We start from the raw sequence: 21968 nt of genomic DNA on the forward strand, positions 1-21968 counted from the left end.
GGGGGAAGGGGACAGTGTGACATTTTATGACAACGAGAAGTGCTTTTGGGGTCATAAATCACTTTTCTTGAGTTTGTTGTAAGTCAAAGACACACAAATAAAACATATTATAAGAAAACATTTACAATATTACTATATGATGTAATGTAATACTACGTAATGATTGATCTATTCAAATCAATATAGCCCAATTAAGAGATCCACTTTACTAACCAATGATATATACGCACACAGATGCCTTTTAATAGGATTTCTATGTTGAGGGATCCAATCTGGGTTGGTCACCAAGACCACCACTGGGATTTCTATGCATTGCCTTCGAATAGGAATTAATAGAGCTGCTTTGGGTTGGAAGTGATCATAGGGGTAGACTGATGTTTCATTTCACTTAAAATAATTAATAGTAATAATATTTTTTTTAAAATACACACTCACATTGAGGCCATGATTATCCTCTGGAATGTTACAAAAGCCATTCCCAGTGGTTTATCATATATTAGCTCCTCTTCTTTCAAGTATTCTTCCATACGTTTTTGGGCAACTCCAGTATAGTAATCTATAGCATCTTCCTGTTGAAAAGCAGAGTGCTATTATATTTTAATATTCAAGTATTTATATATAATCCCATTTCAATGTTCCATTTGTGTTTTTTTCCTTCCCTAGGTGACTAGTAGTTTCACATGCAGTTATTTCAGTAATAATAAATCAAACTTCTAAAAAAAGTTACCATCTAAGTGTATTTAGAAAAAAGAAAAGCCTAACAAGCATTAGGGAATATAAGTCACTTGACTGCATCTGATCCAATTGCTGAGGAGAATGAACTTAAGAAAGCAGTTCTGTTTTAAATTCTTATTAGTCTTTTCCTAAAAAGCAACTATGGCAAACCTTACCTAATTTTAAACACTGCAATGATTTAACATTTTAACTAAGAAACACAACAGCTTCTTACCCTTTCACATCCTCTGATGTTACAGAAAAAGAACTGACCACATGGCTTTGTATTTATGCAATATCTTTTACCAGTCTGTTCAAAAGCTTGGGTATAATAAGCCATATTCTTCTCTGCCTTTTTTCTGGTATAAACACATACATAAATGTGACATGGCAAGGAATTTGTTATTAAAATGAAATGTATATCTAAAATACGTACTCATTTTCACAAATTAATATTCACATGATAGACAATATACTTAAGTGGATAAAACATGTCATAAGTATTCCAAATATTTCTACTTCCTTAATTATGCAGACTTAATCATATAGATATTATTTATATAAGATTCACTTTTAAGCTTTGCAGTTAATTCTGTTAACTAGAGGATCCTAATTAGGTAAGAAAACCCTTCAAAGTCCTTATAATAATAATTTTTGAAAGGATGTACACTTTCATTGAATTAGAAATTATTAAGAATAGATCATCTTCAATATAATAAAGTGTGATTAAACATTTGGGGTCTTAAGCATCATCTTTTATGGGACACCAGTGAAAGCAACTCTCTTCAAAGTTCAGGATTCAAAATAATCAAACAATAAATTAAAATACAACCTTAGATTCTTGTTTACAGCAGCACCGGATTTAATGGACCAAAAATGGAGAAGAAAATTAGTGACTTAGATGGGGTGTGAAATTGACATTTTGCTCTAGACCTCACAAAAGGTTCCATCCTATGGCATTCTTTATATTATTGTCTCAGACATACTGTTAATAACAGCATCTCAATGAAAAATCTAATTGTTCCATCAGCCATTTCTAGACCAAAGTGATTGCCTTCCAAGAATCCAAAGTGGCATTTGGTGCAACTGAAAACTGTAAACATCTTTCTTTCATCCCCATTTCCACTGCATCTGCCACCCAGAGCCACGTTTGAATCAGTCCTAGCAGCTTGGATGAGGAAATTCTGCCCTTTGAAATATCTAAGAGGAGCATCTGCCTAGTGCTACACCATTTCCTCAGAGATCTGCAAGCAAAGCAGTAGACATCATAAACTTGGGATGAAGTCTACAAATGTTGACTTTCTCAAATAATTTGCTTGTTTTTGTTACTTTTGAAGCATATTGTATTGCACCTTAGTCATCAAGCAGAATATAAACCCTTCAAATAAATGTGCTAAGATGAGAAAGAAATTACCCAGTTTTATTCACAAAACTCCTTAACGGATCAGGCCATCCTGCATCTAAATAAATTCAGTACACACAATGCAGCTTCCCCAATAGGTGCACTTCCTTAGAACTTTTCAGAACAAGAGTCAAATTGATTCAACAGAAAATGTATGAATTATTTCATTGAGAGAATCAGACATTTAACAAATGAAGTCACTCTTTTGTGAGTATTACTATGACACTCTCCCAATCTGTTCTCTATTCTTGCTCATGTATAGTATTTAATAAGTTTTACAGCTCATGCCTCACGAGTTGACTGGTGGCAGACAACCATTATTTATGACAATAACACAGAAAGCTTATTGTAGTTAACATATTTTATACAAAAACTAAGATGCTTTCTCCATACTACAGGTACCTTTCATCGGACAGGTATGTGAGTTTGGCTACATCGTAACATAACTGCACCTCCTGCACAATGCAAGTTGGATATGCCTCTCTGCAAAAGGAAAAAAACAGCTAAGTTATCACAGATTAGTTACAGGAGGAGAAGCAAAGTGTCAAAAGTTTATAGTACATAATCAATAGTTCAACCTCAAGGCCATTCTGAATAGGATCGAATCTGACATATTTCAGAATAAATTTACTATCATCTGCTACTACTGCTAGCTCTGTGAAACCATACTTGCTGGCAGAAATAGTAAATGGGAGGACAATGCACTCCAGAAATTGCAATGATGGTATTTGGCTCTAATTATGCTATGGATTATATTACTAAGGGTGAGATTTAAGGATTGATTTCCTAGGGCAGCATTTTCCAAACCAATGTCTTCCATCTGCACTGTACTACATTTTCCAAGATTTCAAATCATACCAGTAACTTTGTAACTTTGTCGCTTGTATCCTTATGATTTATATTGACTGTTTCTAGTATGATTTGATTGCTTATTGTACCCTATGATTATCATAAAGTGTTGTACCTTATGATTCTTGACGAATGTATCTTTTCTTTTATGTATACTGAGTATTTACCCTTCAAAAAGACCTCGACTATGTATCAGAATGGTCAAACAAATGGCAACTTCAAATCTCAACAAATAAATGCTCTGTCTTACATATTGGCAAAAAAAATCAGAAAATAAAATACAAGCTGAATAGTCAAGACCTTGTTGATGATCCAAACTCTGTCAAGGACCTTGAAGTTCTCATCTCTAATGATCTAAGTGCTAGAGTCCACTGTAGCTACATAGCCAAGAAGGCATTAAGAGTTGTTAACCTAATCCTATGTAGTTTTTTCTCTGGTAATATCACACTACTAACGAGAGCATACAAAACATTTGCTAGACCAATACTTGAATACAGCTCATCAGTCTGGAACCCGCCTTATGTAGCTGATATTAACACAGTTGAGAAAGTCCAGAAATATTTCACAAGAAGAGTTCTCCACTCCTCCACTTGTTGCAGAATATCTTATGCCACCAGACTTGAAATTCTAGACCTAGAAAACCTAGAACTATGCTGCCTACGAATCCAATCTAAGTATAGTATATAAAATTATACATTGCAATGTCCTACCTGTCAATGAATACTTCAGCTTCAACCATAACAATACAAGAGCACACGATAGATACAAACTCAAGGTAAACCACACCAAACTTGATTGCAGGAAATATGACTTCAGCAACAGAGTGGTCAATGTCTGGAATACTCTACCTGACTGTGGTTTCTTCCCCAAACCCCCAAAACTTTAACCTTAGACTGTCTACTATTGACCTCACCCCCTTCCTAAGAGGGCTGTAGGGAGCGCGCATAAGCGAACCACCTGCCTACCGTTGCTGTCCTATTGTTTTTTTATTTTTCTTATATGTATCCATTTTCAATGTACAATATCAAAGCCTTCTTTGCATCTAGGTGTTCCATGGAAGATCTTCCTAACAGAGATTATATTGGGCCTGTTTCCTGTATGTGCTTCAGGAGGATGGAATCATGATGTGATATGGTCAATGAGATATTATTTTACTGCCAAGAGTTGAATGGGCTTGTTCTTGGCAAGTAATGTAGGATTTTATGTTTTGTTGATATTGGAGAAGGTGTAGTATGGGAATGAGAACTATAACCAGAATACTAATTGCTGGCATAGTGAACATCTTCCCAAATGCCTTTGAGAATTAATATATCAGTAAATCAAATGCTTTCCTTTCAGCCAGATTAATCCACTTCACCCTGGACCTTCTGTCTATATGAAATATAGAAAATAAGTTGTGAGAATTTTAGGGCACAGGGTTCCGATCAGAATACAGTGATATAGTCTACTAAAAGTTTTTAGTAATGTAAGTAATCTCATGAGTGAGAGGGGGGTTTAAAAAAGATAATTACCTCCCTATTTCCATGTGTACAACTCTATTTCTGACTAAAAGCAGACATTACTTTTAAAGTAAGCACACAGCTGCACAGAGCTATGTATTGATTTTCTGAACCAATGTCACAGAGGTCCTGTCTGGGATACGTAAGCTGATCCTTCCCATGGATTGCACCTGCCTGTTGCCCACAGAGGGGGACTAATCCAGTTACTAGCATATCTTCAAGGAAAATAGAAGAATTACAGTACTCACTTCTCAATATACCTGACTGAACTATTGCAACTAAGAAAACGTACATTTGCAAATCTTTTTATAAAAAGAGAAATTTAGGTTTTTATTTAAAAAAAACTTACTTGAAGTGATTTTCAATGGTTGTTGCACTGGCATTTTGGGGGAGACCGGTTATGAACAATGTGCGTTTTACCTACGTATTAAAAAAAACAAGGGTTTCTCAATGAACTGACCAGAGAGAAAGACTGAAAGGAAAACTGAAGGGCTAGATCATCTCCAAAGTCCGTCCAAACCAGGGGTGGGATTCTACAGGTTCACACCTATTCTCTAGAACCGGTTAACATTCTAATCAGTTTGGAGAACTGGTTGTTAGAAGAAATTACTGGCCTAATCCTGTAAGGAAGGCAGGAAGGAAACATTCTGGTGTTGCTTACAGAAATTGCCTCTCCATTAATCCTTATTACATTCGTGGCAGGACTAGACTTCCTGTCTCAGGAATGTCTCTGGAGTTTTTTCCCCTCCTTTGCTGGTACTTTGCTTGTGTGGAGTGACCAAAGTTACAATGGCACTGAAAAAAGTGACTTATGACCATTTTTCACACTTCCGACTGTTGCAGCATCCCCACAGTCATGAGAGGCCAGGCGAGGAGATGCATGCCTCAATGTGAGTGAGGTTGAGTTGGCCACACCCAGCCAATAACATAATCACCAAGCCACGCCCACCAACTAAGCCACGCCCACAGAACCAGTTCTTAAAAAATTTGAATCCCACCCCTGCTCCAAACCCCTTCTTTATATGATTCTGTGACCAACTTCAATTCAGTTCTCTTTCTAACCTAGACACATTTATAAATTTACATTAAATTTAGCTTTAGTTTTTAAATTGTTACCACCAGGGATATTTATTAGATTTCATTGCATGTTATATCTATGTAAGCTAATATGGATCCTAGAGATCAGTAATTCAAAGTAGTATTCCTTCTAAGCAGACCAGATCTGAATCTAACTCTACCCAAAGTTCTTTGGAGGGACACACATAATAAGCTACTATGAATGCAAAAAAAAAAATTTCTTTTTCAGAAGCACTTCAGCCTCCCACAGTTCTGAACCCGCTTTTACAGTTCCTTGAGAACACAGAGATAACATTACTGATTATTACTGATATCCAGTAGCAAAAACAACACAAAAACTCAATTTATTTCTTTTTTTTTTTGACAATTTAAAGCTTGAAAGCAAGTGATTAAGCCTTTAGATAGTTATTTCTGAGCTTTAAACTTCATGTTAAACAAAAAAAAAATTACAAATATTTCTTATCTATGTATCTATCTATCTGTTGTGTATAAATTTGCAATAACAGTGAATAATTTGGAATATTTGAAAATTCAGATTTTTTTGAATCAGCTTGAACTCTTGTTTTCACTTGTCTTTACATAATTCAATACAAAAACATAAATACTCTAAAATTCCATACTAACATATATGCAAATAAAATCCAACAAACTGTCTTCAATCTAAACTTACTTTTATTATGGTTATTTTTATGTTTTGTTAACTAGCAACAAGTTTATGTTGTAACTTTAAAATTAATCCCCCATCAAAAGTACAAAATAAAAAGGGGGATGGGGATGGGGATTGTGACCTCTTTGTCCTCCACACATATACAGTTTTGCAAACTTTCAATTACATTTTGTTTTAAAAATAACATTTTTATGAAACAGTTGTCTCAGAGAAAATGTAGGTAACTTGTTAACAGGGAAAAATCAAAGTGAGAGCAAGAAACATTATTCTCAATTTGAATAGACCTTCTATTAATACTACTGAAAGACTCTACAAAGCCGAACCATGGATTAGGCAATTAAGTTTGTCCCATATTGGAAACCCCCTTCTCCCATTACACTCTCAGTGAAGAATCAGGTACGTAAGTACAATCTGCCAAGAAGCAATTTTCACAATGCAGTCTCTTCCTGGTTTTAATTTAACCCTTCCAAATGTTAAGCTTTTTTTAATTCATAGAAACTTACTATGCTTTCTTTTTTGTATCTGATGGAACCCACATGATGTTTCATAAAGAGAGCTGTCAAAATCAAGTAAATCACAGCAAAAATAGTATGTAGCCAGAGAAGATCATTCCTGTGAAGTAGAATATTTCAGAAAATTAGAAATAATTGGAGCAAAATATTTGCATTGATTACATTTGTCATGGCCTCACTTATTTGCCTGAGTTTCTACTTATAGGATGCCTCTGCCTGACTTTTTCAGTTGTTCACCTTGTTCATCTGAGACACATTCAGCAAGTGCTCCTACAGGTAGTTCTTGATTGAAATTATGCCACTGTTGAAAAGATAGATTCACAACCAGTGCCTAAGTTATGGCTGTTGCACTGCCTTCACAATCAAAATTCAGGCACATGGCAGCCCACCTGCACATATGACTCCAGGGTCATTGCTGGGTCACTACCACTCAGCCAGCCAGCCAGCCCATCAGCATAGTGCAAAGTTGCTACAACTTGGGAAGCCTAAGCTGCTCATTCAATTCACTACAACTTACGACGATAAGAGCACCGCAACTTTTCCCATCCATGTCATCCCCCGCATTTATGCAATTTTTCTGCTCTATACAACTGTACTTTTGGTGGAAGAGCTATGGCTGAAGTCAAGGCCTTTGAAGAAGACAGCTTTATGCCATGCTGGTGGGTCTGGTTCAGAGGTGGTATTTAGCAGGTTCTGACCAGTTCTGGAGAACCGGTAGTGGAAATTTTGAGTAGTTCAGAAAACCAGCAAATACCACCTCTGACTGGAGATTTTACAGTATCCTTCCCCCTGCCACGCCCAACAAGCCACGCCCACAGAACCGGTAGTAAAAAAAATCGAATCCCACCACTGGGGCAGATGGGAGGCTGAGTTGCAGTGCCCCTATGCTCCTAAGTGTAGGCAGGCTGCCAAGCACCCAAATTTTGATCATGTGGTTGTGTGGCTGCTTTAATGGTTGCAATTTTGGGCATGAGTTGAAGTCTATATTTTTTCAGCATGTTTTCAATTTTGAACAGTAATCGAATGAATGGTAGTAGAGTAGAATTCTTTATTGGCGAAGTGTAATTGGACACACAAGGAATTTGTCTTGGTGCAAATGCTCTCAGTATACATGAAAGAAAAGATACAGTCGTCAGAGTCAAGAATCATAAGGTACAACATTTAATAATAGTCATAGGGTACAATAAGCAATCAAATCATACTAGGAAACAGTCAATATAAATCGTAAGGATACAAGCGACAAAGTTACAGTCATAAGTGGGAGGGGATGGGTGATAAGCAGAAGTGGTATTCAGCAGGTTCTGACCAGTTCTGGAGAACCGGTAGTGGAAATTTTGAGTAGTTCAGAAAACCGGCAAATACCACCTCTGACTGGAGATTTTACACTATCCTTCTCCTACCACACCCACCAAGCCACACCCACTGAACTGGTAGTAAAAAGATTTGATAAGGAGTGATGAGTCATAAGAGATGGTCATAAGTCAAGAACTATTTGTATATATGTGATTCATTAGTTTACTCCAAAAGTGCTACAGCTCAGATTCAAATAGTATTCCTCCACTGGTAGCCCACTTAGCTACACTCTTCCTATATAGATAGCCTATAGAAACAGCTATTGGGAGGGAATGAAAATATGTCTCCATTTTACTCTTAGGCTTTGGGAATTACATTTCCCAAGTTTCATGATACTTAAGTTACATTCTAGGACTTAAAGGTAATTCACTGATAATTGTGTAGTTATTACATTTTTGTCTTCAGTGCACGTCTAGCACATCTTATTCTCTTCTACTATATGATTAAAAAATATTGTCCAAACTGAAAAGTAAAGAATGTTCAAGGAAAATATTCTGTGTATATTTGATGTAAACATCTTATGATTACTTACCCTATTCGTAAGTTTGCTATAGTAGTTCTTCCAAAGCTATATGGATCTTTATCTAAGAGGCAGAAAATATTATTTTAAGTATGTTTGATTCATTTATTTACTGATAATTAAATATTAGACAAATACAGCAGGTTGGTTAGACTATTACTGTTGCTTTTTAAGATAAACGTAACATAAAATAGCTTCACTGAATCAAATAAATGGTCATCTTAGTCCAGTACAGTAGCTAACAGGACCCATCTAAAAGGAGAAAATGGATACAGACCCTTATTTCGCTCTTGCCCCCTGGCCTCCAATACAGAGACAAATAGCCCATGATAAACCTGTCTTTTATGAGCTTGTTCTAAATCTATTTCCAATTAACTTCATCAGATGATTCCTAGTCCTAGTGTTTTTAAAGAGAGAGACAAAAATGAATCTCAGTTTTATGCAGCTCAAAATGCTCACCTGTCACCTTTTCTGCAAAGTGTATTCAGACATTCTAGCCTTTACTCATAAAGAATGCTTTCAAACTCTCAGGCATACTGGTTGGCCTTTTCTACATTTTGTTTCAGCTCTATTATAGCATTGTTTAAACAAAGTGATGAGAACTATAGATCATCTTCAGACGCAATTGCTCATTACATTTCTGTAATGGAATTATAATGTTAGCAGTTCTACCTTCAATTCCTTTTGTAATGATCCTTACGATGCAATTTGCCTTTCAAAATCTGCCTATTCATTTTGACCATTCAAAGTTACAACAGCACTGAAAAGTGGCGTATGAGGATTTTTCACACTTACAACTGTTGCAGCATCCCCATGGTCACCTGATCAAAATTTGGATGCTTGACAACAATATTTATGACAATTGCAGTGTCCCAGGGTCATTCGATCACATTTTGTTACCTTCTGATAAGCAAAGTCAATGGGGAGGTCAGACTTACTTAGCAACCATGTTACTAACTTAACAACTGTAGTGATTCACTTAACAACTGAGCCAAAGAATGTTGGAAAATGCAGCAAAACTCATTTCTGTCTTGCTTAGCGACAGGAATTTTGGGCTCAACTGTGATCATAAATTGAGGACTAATTGTATTCTGTTCCATCAATATATATACAAAGTTTAGGCTTTTTTGTTGCAGTATGCCTCAATTTGAACCTCCCATTTATTTGGCTGTTCATACACCCTACTTAAAATGATATTTCACTCCACTTAAAATGATATTTCACAAGATTTTCAAAATTATTTTGGTTCAAAATACTTTGAATGGCTTGGTATCATCCACTCACTCAGATAGCTCATTGTTTATGTCCATTTATGATCAGACTCAAGAACTGGTCCTTGCACAAATAACTGAAGTACTCTATTTCTTTCTACCCTCCAGTGAGAAAACTGGCTGTTCTTCCCTTTCTGATCTCTAACCAGTAAGTAATTCATAAAAGGACAGGTCCTATTAACCTATGATCATTAGGTTAGTCCAACTTCTAAGGAAATTTTGTTAACAGCTGAAGAAAATTAAAATAAATTATACTGTGCTGACAGCGTAACTTCCATTCAAATACCTGTTGACATTGTAAAAAAAATAGAAAATTGATAAAGCAGGATAACCTTCGCAGAATCCATGCCAGCTTTCCTTCAGTAATACTAGTTCCTCTGCATGTTATTTCTTTTTAATCCATTTCTACCTACTTTTTTCTGATACATGACTGTTACATTAACTTTCATCTCATCTTCAGCCCAAGATCAAGTCAGAGTCACGTCATCCCTAGCAGTATCAGCCTTAAACTAGCATTTTCTCCTTATTTCTCTCCTGTGCAAGGGCAGCCATAAGTTATTGAAAACATGCTAAACTTTGACACCCATTATTTTGGAGAGACATCGGTGAATTCAGTAACTTTATATAGAGACAATCTAGGCAGAATAGAGGAAACAATGCAGACAGGAAATGTCATGCCAATATAGTTTTTGCTGACTCAAGGAGGCAAATAGAGTGCTTCCCAATGGGAAAGGAAACTTATTAACCATAATTATTGATACATAACAGTAGAAAAGTGCTAGTGACAAATACAGAAATTAAGCCAATGTTCTACAACCAGTAAAAATCTAAAAAACAAAATGGAACTAAATTCTAATATAGTGGATCATCTCTATATAAATTGTCCTTCTGGCAATTAATATGTGCACTTTAAAGTTTAAGGATTCTTCCAACAGCAGCACTATCATGGAAGCTCATGCTGAAGGGAACACAGAATTAAACAGAAGGGAGTTTCTTGCTAACCATTTTTTTCCCTTAAGATTTATAGATGTCATTAGCCCTACATTTCTGTGTTCTTTCTTTGGAAAGAGTACACAGCTGGCTCTTCCCTATAGGCACTGGAAAGAATCATATCGCTGTAGCGGAAAAGATAAACCCAGCACATTAAATAGTGACTACCCTCCTTCTTGTCCCATCTCCACCCTTCTTTTGGATATGACCAAAGTCAAAACCAGTATGTCTTTTTGCCTAATTTTATCAGACTAAATTGACCCTCTCTGTCCCAGAAAAAGCTCCCATGCAGTCCCATCTAAACCAAAGAGCCTCTCTATCCGCTCACAGCATAGCCCAACAACAAATAAGTTGTTGCAACTTAGAGAAATCCCAGCCTTCCATCTTCTTATCAGGCTCAACATTCTATTTCCTTACAATGAACTTCCCCATCTCTGCTCTCCATCTGAAAGGTCCAGTTTGCCTACCAAGAGAACTCCAATTACAGAGACATAGACCTGTCTAGCTTCTCCAAACTGGCAGAAACCTTAGGATTTCCTGCTTTGTGGTCCCCCAACTTCAAGTAAAAAAACTTTGCTTTTCCATTGTTCAGGGTCCATCTTTCTTGTAAAGCAGGTATCTAACAGTCATTGCAATAAATTTGGATCTCTTTGTCAGTGTTGTGCTTCTTACTTCGGCAAAATTCTATGGCGACTGAACAATTGTGAAAATTATTCTGAAGCTGAACAATTTTGCAAGAACTGTATAATACTTTTTGAAACTTGGAAACAACATTATTCTGCCACTCTGTTCTCAAAGTATCAGGAATAGATGGAACACAAGGTCTCTAAAGTTTTATAGCTTTCTTTGAGGAGCAGAAACTGTGGATAAAAAGACAATCTTTTTTCTCTATTCATTAAGAATTAAATTGACCATCCACCTAGACATATTACAATATAACATTCTGCAAATATTTCAATTCCTATGATGCTATCTCAGCAACTGTATGCAGAAATACTGGGGGGAAAACAATTTCACAAAACCCAATCTAAAACATTATATTATTGTTAATAACATACTATCCTGTTATACTTACTGATTTCTTACAACCTTGACAATCCTTATGCATTGCAGAAAAAGAAAAACATATATTTTAACTTTGGCAGTTTTAGTTTCCTGGACTATTAGAAAATCGCAAGAATAATAATTTCAGGAAAATATCATCCCTTAATTCCATACCTGTCTATATACTGAAAAAGCTAAATATAAACTGTTCTAAATTCAAAGGTTTTCCATTTTAGCATTGTTCTAAAATAAAAAGTCTACTACAGTTTCTGTATTTGGAATGAACAAATTGACAGAAATCACTTATTTTCAATTATCAATAGTTAGCCTACAGTCTAGGTTTTGTTCTTCCAGATGATGGTGAACTGAGCATTTCAAGCAGCTAACTTCTGAAATACAGGAGAACATTCCAGTTACTGAATGTCAATGTACATGTCCACTTGCCTTTAACCACAACTTGGAAGAAAAGTAACATGTCACCAAAACAAATGTATCATTCAATAAAGAATATACTATAGGCATGCTTTGTACTTAAATAACTGTATATCATTTCAGGAGATTAAAATCTAGCAAATTAAATTACAGACTAGGGAATTTTGATGATAAAACATACATCATTAGCTATTTCACTAGTCTCATATGAATCATAGTGCTAATCTTCAAGGCATTTTAGGCAATACAGAACACTCCAAGTGCTACAGTTAAGTCAGATTGCTCTGTTTTGCACATGTGCAATTCAAATTATAAAAACGGTTTCTTACCAAGCAAGTCACCTGATAGGTTTGCAGGAAGTATAATACACAAAGACAACATGCTGACCACGATCAAGAGACAGATGAGATGGCGTTGAAAGGAGAGGTAAGTAATGGCATCATGCCCACATTGCTCGTAAATCTCATCATCACTGCACCGCAAATAAAGACAAGTCAGTGCAAGTTGCTTAACCATAAGGAAATTACTACATAGGAATAAACCAAAAATCTTGTGATAGCTAATAAAATGATACTATAAAAACAATGGAAACATAAAAATGATCACTAGGTACTATTCAAATTATTGCTTCTGAAGTTATGACTTACACCCTTATTTTAACAATCTTCTATTTTACATGCCTTCTGTTTCCCAGCTACTTAGAAGCATGTTTGACAGACAAAGTATTCTCAACAGCTGTATTTATTTTATGGAATGGTTTGTCCTGTGAACGCAATAGATCCCGCCTCCATTAATTTTGCTCTAAGTACTATGTTATTTTAATAGACTTTTCTCCTATGTATCATGAGTTTTAAATATTTTGGTTTTTATTGCTGAGTGATCTTTGTTTAAAATTTCAGGGTTGTCACTGTAAATATAAATCTTTTTAGAGTCTCAAAGTAATGCTATTATTAACATAAAAAATAATAATTAAGTAAAAGTGCATCTCTATAAAAAAAATCGAGCCTATTCTGCTCCTGCTTTTTTTAAATTAAGCTTGTCAATTATTATTCCATAGTAAATGAAAGTCTTCTTAAAATGCTATTCCAGGTTAAAGTAGTCTTACATACTGAATTAAAATAAAATTCCAATTTAAAACTGAACTACCTAATTCCAGGTTAAAGTAGTCTTACATACTGAATTAAAATAAAATTCCAATTTAAAACTGAACTACCTAATAGAACAATTAGGCTTAATCCTGTAAATTTAGAGAACTGATTGGATGCTATTTAAACCGAAATGTCACTCAAATTTTAGAATATAGCATTTTAATGGTTGTTTTTCCTTAACGCAAAATGCAGCAACACCGATCACAGAATTTTCCATATAATTTGCAGCTGATTAAGAACAGTAATACAAAAGGGTCTCAATACACATTGCATTTCTGTAGAACAACATTAACCAAAGTACTTAACCATAAAACAGCACTTCTTGCTACAAAATCCAAAGTTGCACATAGGTTTTATACTAATCAAGTAATTTAGTGTATGCATATTACTGGATCATTAATTATTCATCCCTTGTAAAATTATTATAATGTTCTAACCTGAGAGGAATCATAGCAGATTCGTATTTCAAAAGAAAAACCTGATTCTAAAATACAGTGTTTTAAAATTAACATCAAAACTATGGGTTGATAGTATGAAGGACAATATGGTTTCTTTAACAATTACAGTTCTTATTTACTGAATGTACAACACTAATGCATAAAATAGTCAACAAACAGGAGAATGAAATTGAGAAAAATGCAAATAATTTTCTATTTTCTTAACAATATTAAACAAAACATTCAGATCACAACTTTAGTGCATACTTACTGCATGCGAAAGGCAGAAGCCATCCAAGAACAAAACCCCTAGAAATAAATATTTACAGAACTGTTATTCTTGAAACCTCTGGGTGCGATCACCCATCACCACGGGTTGAGGTATCTGCAGTATGTTAACAATATCCAGCTCTATATTTCTACCCCTGGTGAACCAACTGATTCTGTTGCTGCCTCTCACAGTGCTTGGAGGTTGTGCAGGCCTGGATGGGAGAACAACAGGCTTCCGCTGAACCCTTGTAAGACTAAATGGCTCTGAGCATTCGGAATCCCAAGATCTGGGACTTTGTCATCTTTAATTCTGGAGAAGGTAGTGCTACTTCAGATGGATCCTGTTTGAAACTTGTGGCTTCTCCTGGACTTGCGAGACCTGCTCAAAGAGCAGGTGGCAATCACATCTAGGACAGCCTGTGCTGCACCAAGTCCCTGTGCTCAATCATTCAAGCCCTAGTCCTCTTACAGTTGGGCTATTGCAAGCACCCTACATGGGGCTATCCTTGAAGAGCATTCAGAAGAGACAACTGGTACAGAGTGTGAATTGCATTGGCTACAGGTTTGTTTCTTGATGTAATTCAAGGTGATGGTAATCACCTTTAAAACCCTTCATGGCATCCATCCAGGCTACTTGAGGGATCGCCTCACCCCACTGAGATTGCCCTACCTTCCCCCTCCATGCCAGCAGAGGAGGCATGTTGCATGCTCCATTAGCCGGGATATTCTGGTGGAGTCCAGAAGAAGAGCCTTCTCTGCTATTACTATTGCCCTTTGGAATATCTTGGCCCCCAGAGCGAGATCAACTTTAACCTTCCTGACCTTCCGCAAAAGCTTAAGGATCTGGTTCTGCCAGTTAACTTGAGGCTCCAGTGGAGGGGTTTCACATTGGGAGTGACTGATATATTAATAACAGATCCCACTTCACTCCCTTCTCATCCTACTCTCTCCCTCCCCATCTTTTAGTTAGAGTTCAATTTTACCTTTTTAATATTGTAGGCTACCCAGAGTTACTCCATGGTAAGATGGGTGGTCAATAAATTTTACAAACAAAATAAAAATAACTACTAGTAGTAATCCTGTTGCAAAATGTGACTCTCACATTTTGGGAATGGGTATACACTTGTCCTGGAGATAAACAGACACTCAAAGATATACAATAAGAACAAACAGAACAGTCTGAGGATGTCATTCCTAAAATAGTGAGTACTACATTTACCTAGTTTAAAATTATAACATAACTGCACAGTAACATTTCTTTACAACATCGATCCTTTATCTGTAAAATATTAAAGTTTAAAGAAAGTCTCCATATTTCCACAAACTAGTCTGTAAAGTATTGGAATAAGATGGGAGCTATAAAATACTAAATTTTAAAATATTTCTAAAAATACTGGCAATATTTTATGAATAGCAAAATGTCATATGCTAATTCCAATAGCCAACTGACCTCTTCAGGTTGAGGATCTTCAAGAACAGAAGTGGACTCAAGTACTTCATAATACCTAGATTCAGTAGAAAACAAAACAACAGATTTCAATATGCAATTTTATACTAACAGTTGTTGAAACCTCAAGTATTTATTTTAAAAGGCATTTAATTATAAAAATACCTTAAGTAAAAAGATATTTATAATAAAAGATGTTAAGGCTCAGAAAAGGATAAAAATAAGCAATAGGCACACACACACACACTACAGTACCTGAAAGGACCAGAAACAGGGGTGGGATGCTACCGGTTCTGCATGGCTCTATAGAACCGGTAGCTCTGAAGAGCAGCAGACACCAAACTGGTTTTGTGTTTGCTGCTGTTGGGCCCACCTGCCCACCCATCCACCCGCCCGGCCGGGCTCTTACCTGTCCTTTATTTCCTGCTTTTTCAACCTCAACTGCTTTGCGCGGCACAGCTGAGGTTGAAAAAGCAGAGAAAAAGTGGCTTTTCAAATGCTGCGCATCCACGCAGTGCTTTTCAGCTGCTCGGGCAGCACAGCTTAAGGGATTTTACACACGTGCAAAGCGCGCATGCCTGCGCAAAATGTAATCACCGAACTGGTACTGTGTTTCTCCAACAATACGGCCTCCACCAATAGGAAGCCCCACCATGTTTTATTGGCATAAAATCAAATTAAGCCGCTCCCCACAAATTAAGGCCCATATTAAACATGCAAAATGGGGGGGAATGGCGGGGGGGCTTGCCATTAGGAAGTACTTTTGTTGCATGCCCGGATATGGTGCTGCCTGCGTTGGTGGGGCACTTCATATCTGGAGACCTTTCACCGTTGCTTTCCCTTCTCCCTTGCTGCCGCAGTGTTAGAGCAATGCCGCGGCGTTTGGCAAAGCCACGTGCGGCCAGTCAGGGCTCCTCCCTGCAACCAGAGCCCTGAGGAGACACTTGGCTTCAGGCGCTCCCGTCGCCGCCTTCCCTTTGCTTTCGAAGGTAAAGCGAATTATTTTAAAAACGACACCCTACTACAACAAAGCCTCCCCTGCCCGAGAGGGCAGCCCAACCCCACGTAGGGAGGTGAATCTCCCAGGGCCTCTTCAGTTCCTCCCCGACCTCCCTACACTGCGCGCCTCTGACGCGCCGGTCCCTTCAGCCCAGCGAGCTCTTCCACCTCAAAGAAAGGCCAGGTGGGCGGCTACAGAGCAGCCGCAGCGGGTCCGAGCTGCTCGCAGCAGAAACAGCCACCCTTAGCCCGATGCGGGGAGAACGACCGAGGTTAGCGCCCGCCAGCACCCCTGACTGGCCACATGTGGCTGGGGAAGGGAAAGCAACAGTGGCCCGAACCCGAAGGTCTCCCAAACATCCAAGTTGTTGCCGCCCACCCACCCACCCAAGGATGCAAGGGGGAGGGAATTAAGTCACCCCCGAAAAGACAGCCTAGCCATTTTTTCGGGGGTCAAAAAAAAAAAAGGCCCGGGCTTATTATGTGAGAAACACAGTAGTAACACCGGTTGAATCCCACCCCTGACCAGAAATTATTTAACTTTGTCATTTCTCAAATTCCTGTTACTGTTACTTAAGGGATCTAGGTAGCAGACCTTCCCTTCCTGTTCAGCCCTTTACCTTGCCAAATATGTTCTACAGTAATGATTAACATTTTTAAAGTAGCAGGCAATGCTGCATGGTTCATGCAATGATATGGATGCCTATTTATTTTTTAATAAATTCCAATTATGAGTATATTAAACTCTCCTCCCTCACAAACTTAATTCTTTAGTAACAACTTCAGCAGGGATAAATTTGTTATACTAAACATGGATATATTCTCAATATTTAAAAACAAAATATGGTATCTAATCGATTTCTACACAATCAAAAAGCATGGTATTATCATGTTCTACAGAACACACTAGGATAGAGAGCACCAACTTCTTTTTACCTTTCTGATACTAATGCAATGCGACCATAATCCCAAAATCTTCTTCTAATAAAGACAAATATCAACAGCAACATCTAGAAAATAAAAAGGGGATCAATTGAAGGTTCAATATTGATGTTGAATTATACGTTTCTTCCACTTTGTTTCTGCTTTTAGTTTAGACAATATAAAAGCTTCAAAATCAAGTAGAACACCAATACAAAGTAATCTAATATTTGATAATAAAGATGCATTAAAGGTTAAAAAAATGCTCTTTTTACATAATATTATAGTTGCATAGATTATATTTATATTATAGCAATATAATAGTATTAAATTGCATTAGAAAAAATTCTAACAGCTGCTATCTTTAGCTTGGCAGACACTACAGAAGTTTTCAGATTCAAGATTATGAAATAGAATTGCTATCAGCATGGAATTGCTTTCCAGCACAGTTCTCCAGTAGAGTAGGAAGAGGGGAATATTGCAGCCCTTCTTTTCAAAGCTATATATATTTCAGCAAAATAAAATAAACTATTTATTCACTCTTCAAATTGCCATGAGCTGACAATGTAGAAGAAAAAAATATTAGCTAGCAACAAAAAAATGAATCAAGCCTACCAAAAAGCAGATTACATCAAGCAGCAGGACAGTAGGAACCCCACCGAAGGTTACTCCTTGAAGTACAGTAGTTCCTCGTGCAGAACTGTAACAGTAGGTCTCATTTGCAGATTCAGTATCATTTCTTCTACTTAACAAGGGAACCAGATGTGAATGACCAGCATCAAAAGTCAGGAATGGAATCATGTTGTCCTACTTGAAAAAGAAATTGTATAGAGGAAAAATACACTTTTGCAGATTATTTATTTTTGCTTTATTTATTTTATTATATTTATTTGCCGCCTGCCTCATTTTGAAGCAAATCTTATATTATATAGTTCAGGGAGGGAAAGCAAGATTAACTTGAACAAAAACTATTTAACTTTAAGCAATACTTAAAAGTATCAGTTTTCATTAAGTATTTCGAAAAATATATAGCAGACTCAAATAAACATCGTTTAGCATGGCAACATTTTAATAATATTCCTGCATAAGGGTTAATATGAATTATGACTGGAAGAAGGCGCAAGTACAGAATCTATTTTACTTGTAATAATTTCAAAGTTATATAATACTCATGATGAAACAGACTAGGTAAGTGACTCTCTCTATTTTAGCTATACAATCAGCCCTACACCTTTAATCCAGTGTATTTTCTGACACTTAGGTGATGTAATTACCTAATCTATTTAAGTGAAGGGCTAAAAATCTTGACATAATAGCTTTAGCCTATTTGTAGTCAGTTTTCATAGTCTCTCAAGAATGGAAGAAACTTGCTCATTTCCAGCCATCTACAAGTATTAAATTGTCTTTAAAGCTATAAAAGACCACTTCCAGAAAAAGAGCAGTTCACTTAAAATTTTCAAAATTATGCTTCATAAGCAGGGGCAGCTGTGCCAGGGGACCCTTTATGCAAGTCCATTTTGTATGGCACCACTTGGGACAGAAGTGTTTACTTCCAGTCATTTATGTCTTTGACATCATTTGACTGGATTACAACAATATAATTTATGTGAGACTATCCTTGAAGAGAATCAGACTCTACATCTGGTCCAGAATGCAGAGATTTGAAAGATAGGCTTTGTTATAGAATACACTGCTTCGAATGCTACACTGATTTCCTATTTGCTCTTTGATATATTAGAAAGGTCCTGTTTGTCACATTTAAAGTCTTTCATGGTTCAGGACCAGAATAACTGGAGGACTTATTCCCAATAGCTTGTCAATCCCTTGACAATCCTATCAATTTGTCTAAGCGTGCTCTCTCTGTGACCCTTCATTTAGAGAATATTATCTCCAGGGATCTTAGAAGTGAACCTTCGTGTTGCTGCCATGTAAAACAGCATCCTGCAGATAGGCAAATGGGACCTTCCCTACGGAATGTCAGGACCATTAAAGCATGGTCATTTTAGGAGGCTTTGGGGCTAAAATTTTATTTCTTCTGATAGTGCAATGTCCTGTCCTCCCCTTTTTGGTTTTATTATGTTGAAGATAGAGAAATACAGATATTATTTGCTTTGTGTATATTGTTTTTAGACCAGCTGGGATGTATACCATTGCAGATGTACACTATAATTATATTGGTCTATAAGCCCAGTAAAATAGACTAATAAAGATTTCTAAGCTGTACAAAATATAATTCCTATAACCAAATTTTACAGGTGCAATTACAATTTATTTACCTCCAATTCAGTCATTTATTCTTCCAGACATTTATGCACTGAATTCTGAAACAGCGTATAAAATCAGGCTAGAACAAGGCTATTTGCCCAAAATAAATGATAGGCAAATAGCTCAGTGATATTAGAAAATGCAGTTCCTGTAATAAAAACATAAGATTCCAACTGCTCCATCAGGAAATCAGACTCCATAAAGCAAAATAATTTAGTCATCACAATTCCATAAGAGATAAAACAGCTTAATACTTCTTTCTGAAATTTCAAATTGTTTCTCAAAAACAAATTTCAGAAATTCATGCAGATGGCAGAATGGAGTCATTTTCATTTGCCATCAATCATTGGCAAATATTTCCAGTCTTAGAGTATATCTGTGTATGTATTTACAGATAACTTTCTAAAGTTTTCGTAATGCCTGTGCTCATTTGGACAGACTAAAAAAAGTCAAGATCATTGCATAAAATATCTGAATATTGAATAGAACGTTATTCTCCCTTACTATATAAAATAGAGGCCTAACCTTGCTTTGCACTTTCTCTTTCCTTAGTATCATTTTTCACAAAACAGAAGTTCAAGAGATGTGATCTTCTGCATCAGTAATTCTCCTTTCTGAACTTCAAGCAACTGTCAAAACTGAACTTGGAGAACAGGGAAACTGAACTTGGAGAACAGGGAGCAGCACGGGAAGCTGCAGGGTCCTATCAGATGCAAGGTGCAAACACCCGGCAGACTATTAAGGCGACAGAGAAGAGGCAGGCTTTTCTTTTTTGCTGCCATCTAATGGCCATCCGGATTTTGCAGCACCGATCGGGGAGCACTCTATCAATTAAGCTCTTAACCCTTAGACCAGGGCAAGATGACAGTCAGGAGGGCGACTGGTACACGACAAATCCCTTCGGAACAAAATAATGACAACAGGTGGCAGGTTGGGAAGACTACGGGAGTCGCTTAAGGAGGCGGGGAGGTCTCGAAGAAGCCAGTCGCTCCCTCCGTCCGCTCCTTTCTCCCGAAGCAGCTGGTCGGCGGAGAGATGCGGAAGCGATAACAGCTGCTCGACGTTCTCTCTCCGCTTTTTCAAAGACGTTCAGCTTCCGCTTTGCCTCCCGTACTCCTAATTGTTGGGTACTCTTTGGCTCTCCCGTTTCCCAAGGTTGGCCAGAGCGGCCAACCAGAGCCTGAACGAGAGAGTATTTCTCGCCCACCAGCAGCCCAGCCCCGCTACCTACCGTTCTACGGAAAACCAATAGGAACAGCGCAGCCGCTTCGCGCTTAAAGAAAACCGGAGGAGACTCGGGAAGCCGCGCATGCGCCGCCGTTCCGGGGACCGAGTAGATGGAACTGCCTTCTTCCCTTTAAGATTAGGCGAGGGGGGTGGCGTTTCCATAGTGGTGCAGCCTGCTTGCCACGTGGGGGTTAATCTCTTCCTCTCTTCCCTCCCTGCCCCCGACGTACGTGGAAGATTAATCCGTAAAATTAATGCTTCTCAAGGTGAATGCAGCCTTCAGAGGAGGAGGCGTTAGCTCTCTTTGAATCCTAAAATATTTAGAACCGTCCAAAGGGGATAGCAAAATTTTAGGACATTCGAGTTCAGTTACGGCGTGAGAAGCCCGGTTACAGACAGCTTCTTTTAATAGGGCACAGATCAGCGGGGTGCGATCTGTTAGGGACGAGGGAAAGGCAGTGGAAAGATGACGATTTTACTAGGGCAAAGGTGGAGGACACGGTTTTTTCTAAATTCCCAGCTTTCCTATTTGGCTATCTTTGGTTAGATTTAAAAATTGTTTAATGCTTCTCAACCTTGGCTACTTTAAGACCCATGGACATCAACTCCCCAGAAGTCCCCAGTCGAAGGCGAGAGGGAGTTGAAATCTATAAGGCTTAAAATGACTGAAGTTGAGAATCGCCTGTTTACGGAGATTCTCGGTCGCCCAGATCATGGTTGTCCCAAAGGTCCTGTTTCAAGGGGCAACTGGACTTTCTTCTTCAGCTTGTTGGATGATAAATGTCTTCAAAGAAAAACAAGAAAGTCCAGTTGCCTCTTGAAAAAGCACCTCGGCTGGAGAAACACAGTTAAGCAAAGACTGGAGAGGTTCCTTCCCACAATCTCTCCTTGTGATAAGGCTTAAGCTAAAAGGCTATGATGTTA

At 37.5% G+C, this 21968-nt stretch overlaps 1 protein-coding gene across 8 annotated transcripts in view; it reads right to left on the reverse strand.

The window, feature by feature from the left end:
- TMEM63A (transmembrane protein 63A) overlaps nucleotides 1-21237 on the reverse strand; it is a 48990-nt gene extending 27753 nt beyond the window's left edge. Inside the window, exons 1-12 of one of the 8 annotated variants that reach the window (XM_087934260.1) lie at nucleotides 21049-21237; nucleotides 18168-18359; nucleotides 17568-17641; nucleotides 15636-15690; nucleotides 14187-14224; nucleotides 12660-12802; nucleotides 8606-8657; nucleotides 6712-6820; nucleotides 4814-4884; nucleotides 2519-2599; nucleotides 950-1073; nucleotides 436-569 (exon numbers count right to left, since the gene is read on the reverse strand). In XM_087934260.1, the coding sequence (XP_087790386.1) occupies nucleotides 436-569; nucleotides 950-1073; nucleotides 2519-2599; nucleotides 4814-4884; nucleotides 6712-6820; nucleotides 8606-8657; nucleotides 12660-12802; nucleotides 14187-14224; nucleotides 15636-15690; nucleotides 17568-17641; nucleotides 18168-18353 (1067 nt within the window). In that variant the 5' untranslated portion in view covers nucleotides 18354-18359; nucleotides 21049-21237. Of the gene's footprint in view, nucleotides 1-435; nucleotides 570-949; nucleotides 1074-2518; nucleotides 2600-4813; nucleotides 4885-6711; nucleotides 6821-8605; nucleotides 8658-12659; nucleotides 12803-14186; nucleotides 14225-15635; nucleotides 15691-17567; nucleotides 17642-18167; nucleotides 18363-19828; nucleotides 19967-20342 lie in introns of those variants that run through there. The other 7 variants (XM_087934279.1, XM_026695676.2, XM_026695673.2 and 4 more) reach the window with 7 other exon arrangements.
- Between the last annotated feature and the right edge of the window lie 731 nt (nucleotides 21238-21968).

The sequence above is a fragment of the Pseudonaja textilis genome, chromosome 1 (genome assembly GCF_049901715.1).
Source record: "Pseudonaja textilis isolate UNSWEBS1 chromosome 1, rPseTex1.2, whole genome shotgun sequence".
NCBI lineage: Eukaryota > Metazoa > Chordata > Lepidosauria > Squamata > Elapidae > Pseudonaja > Pseudonaja textilis.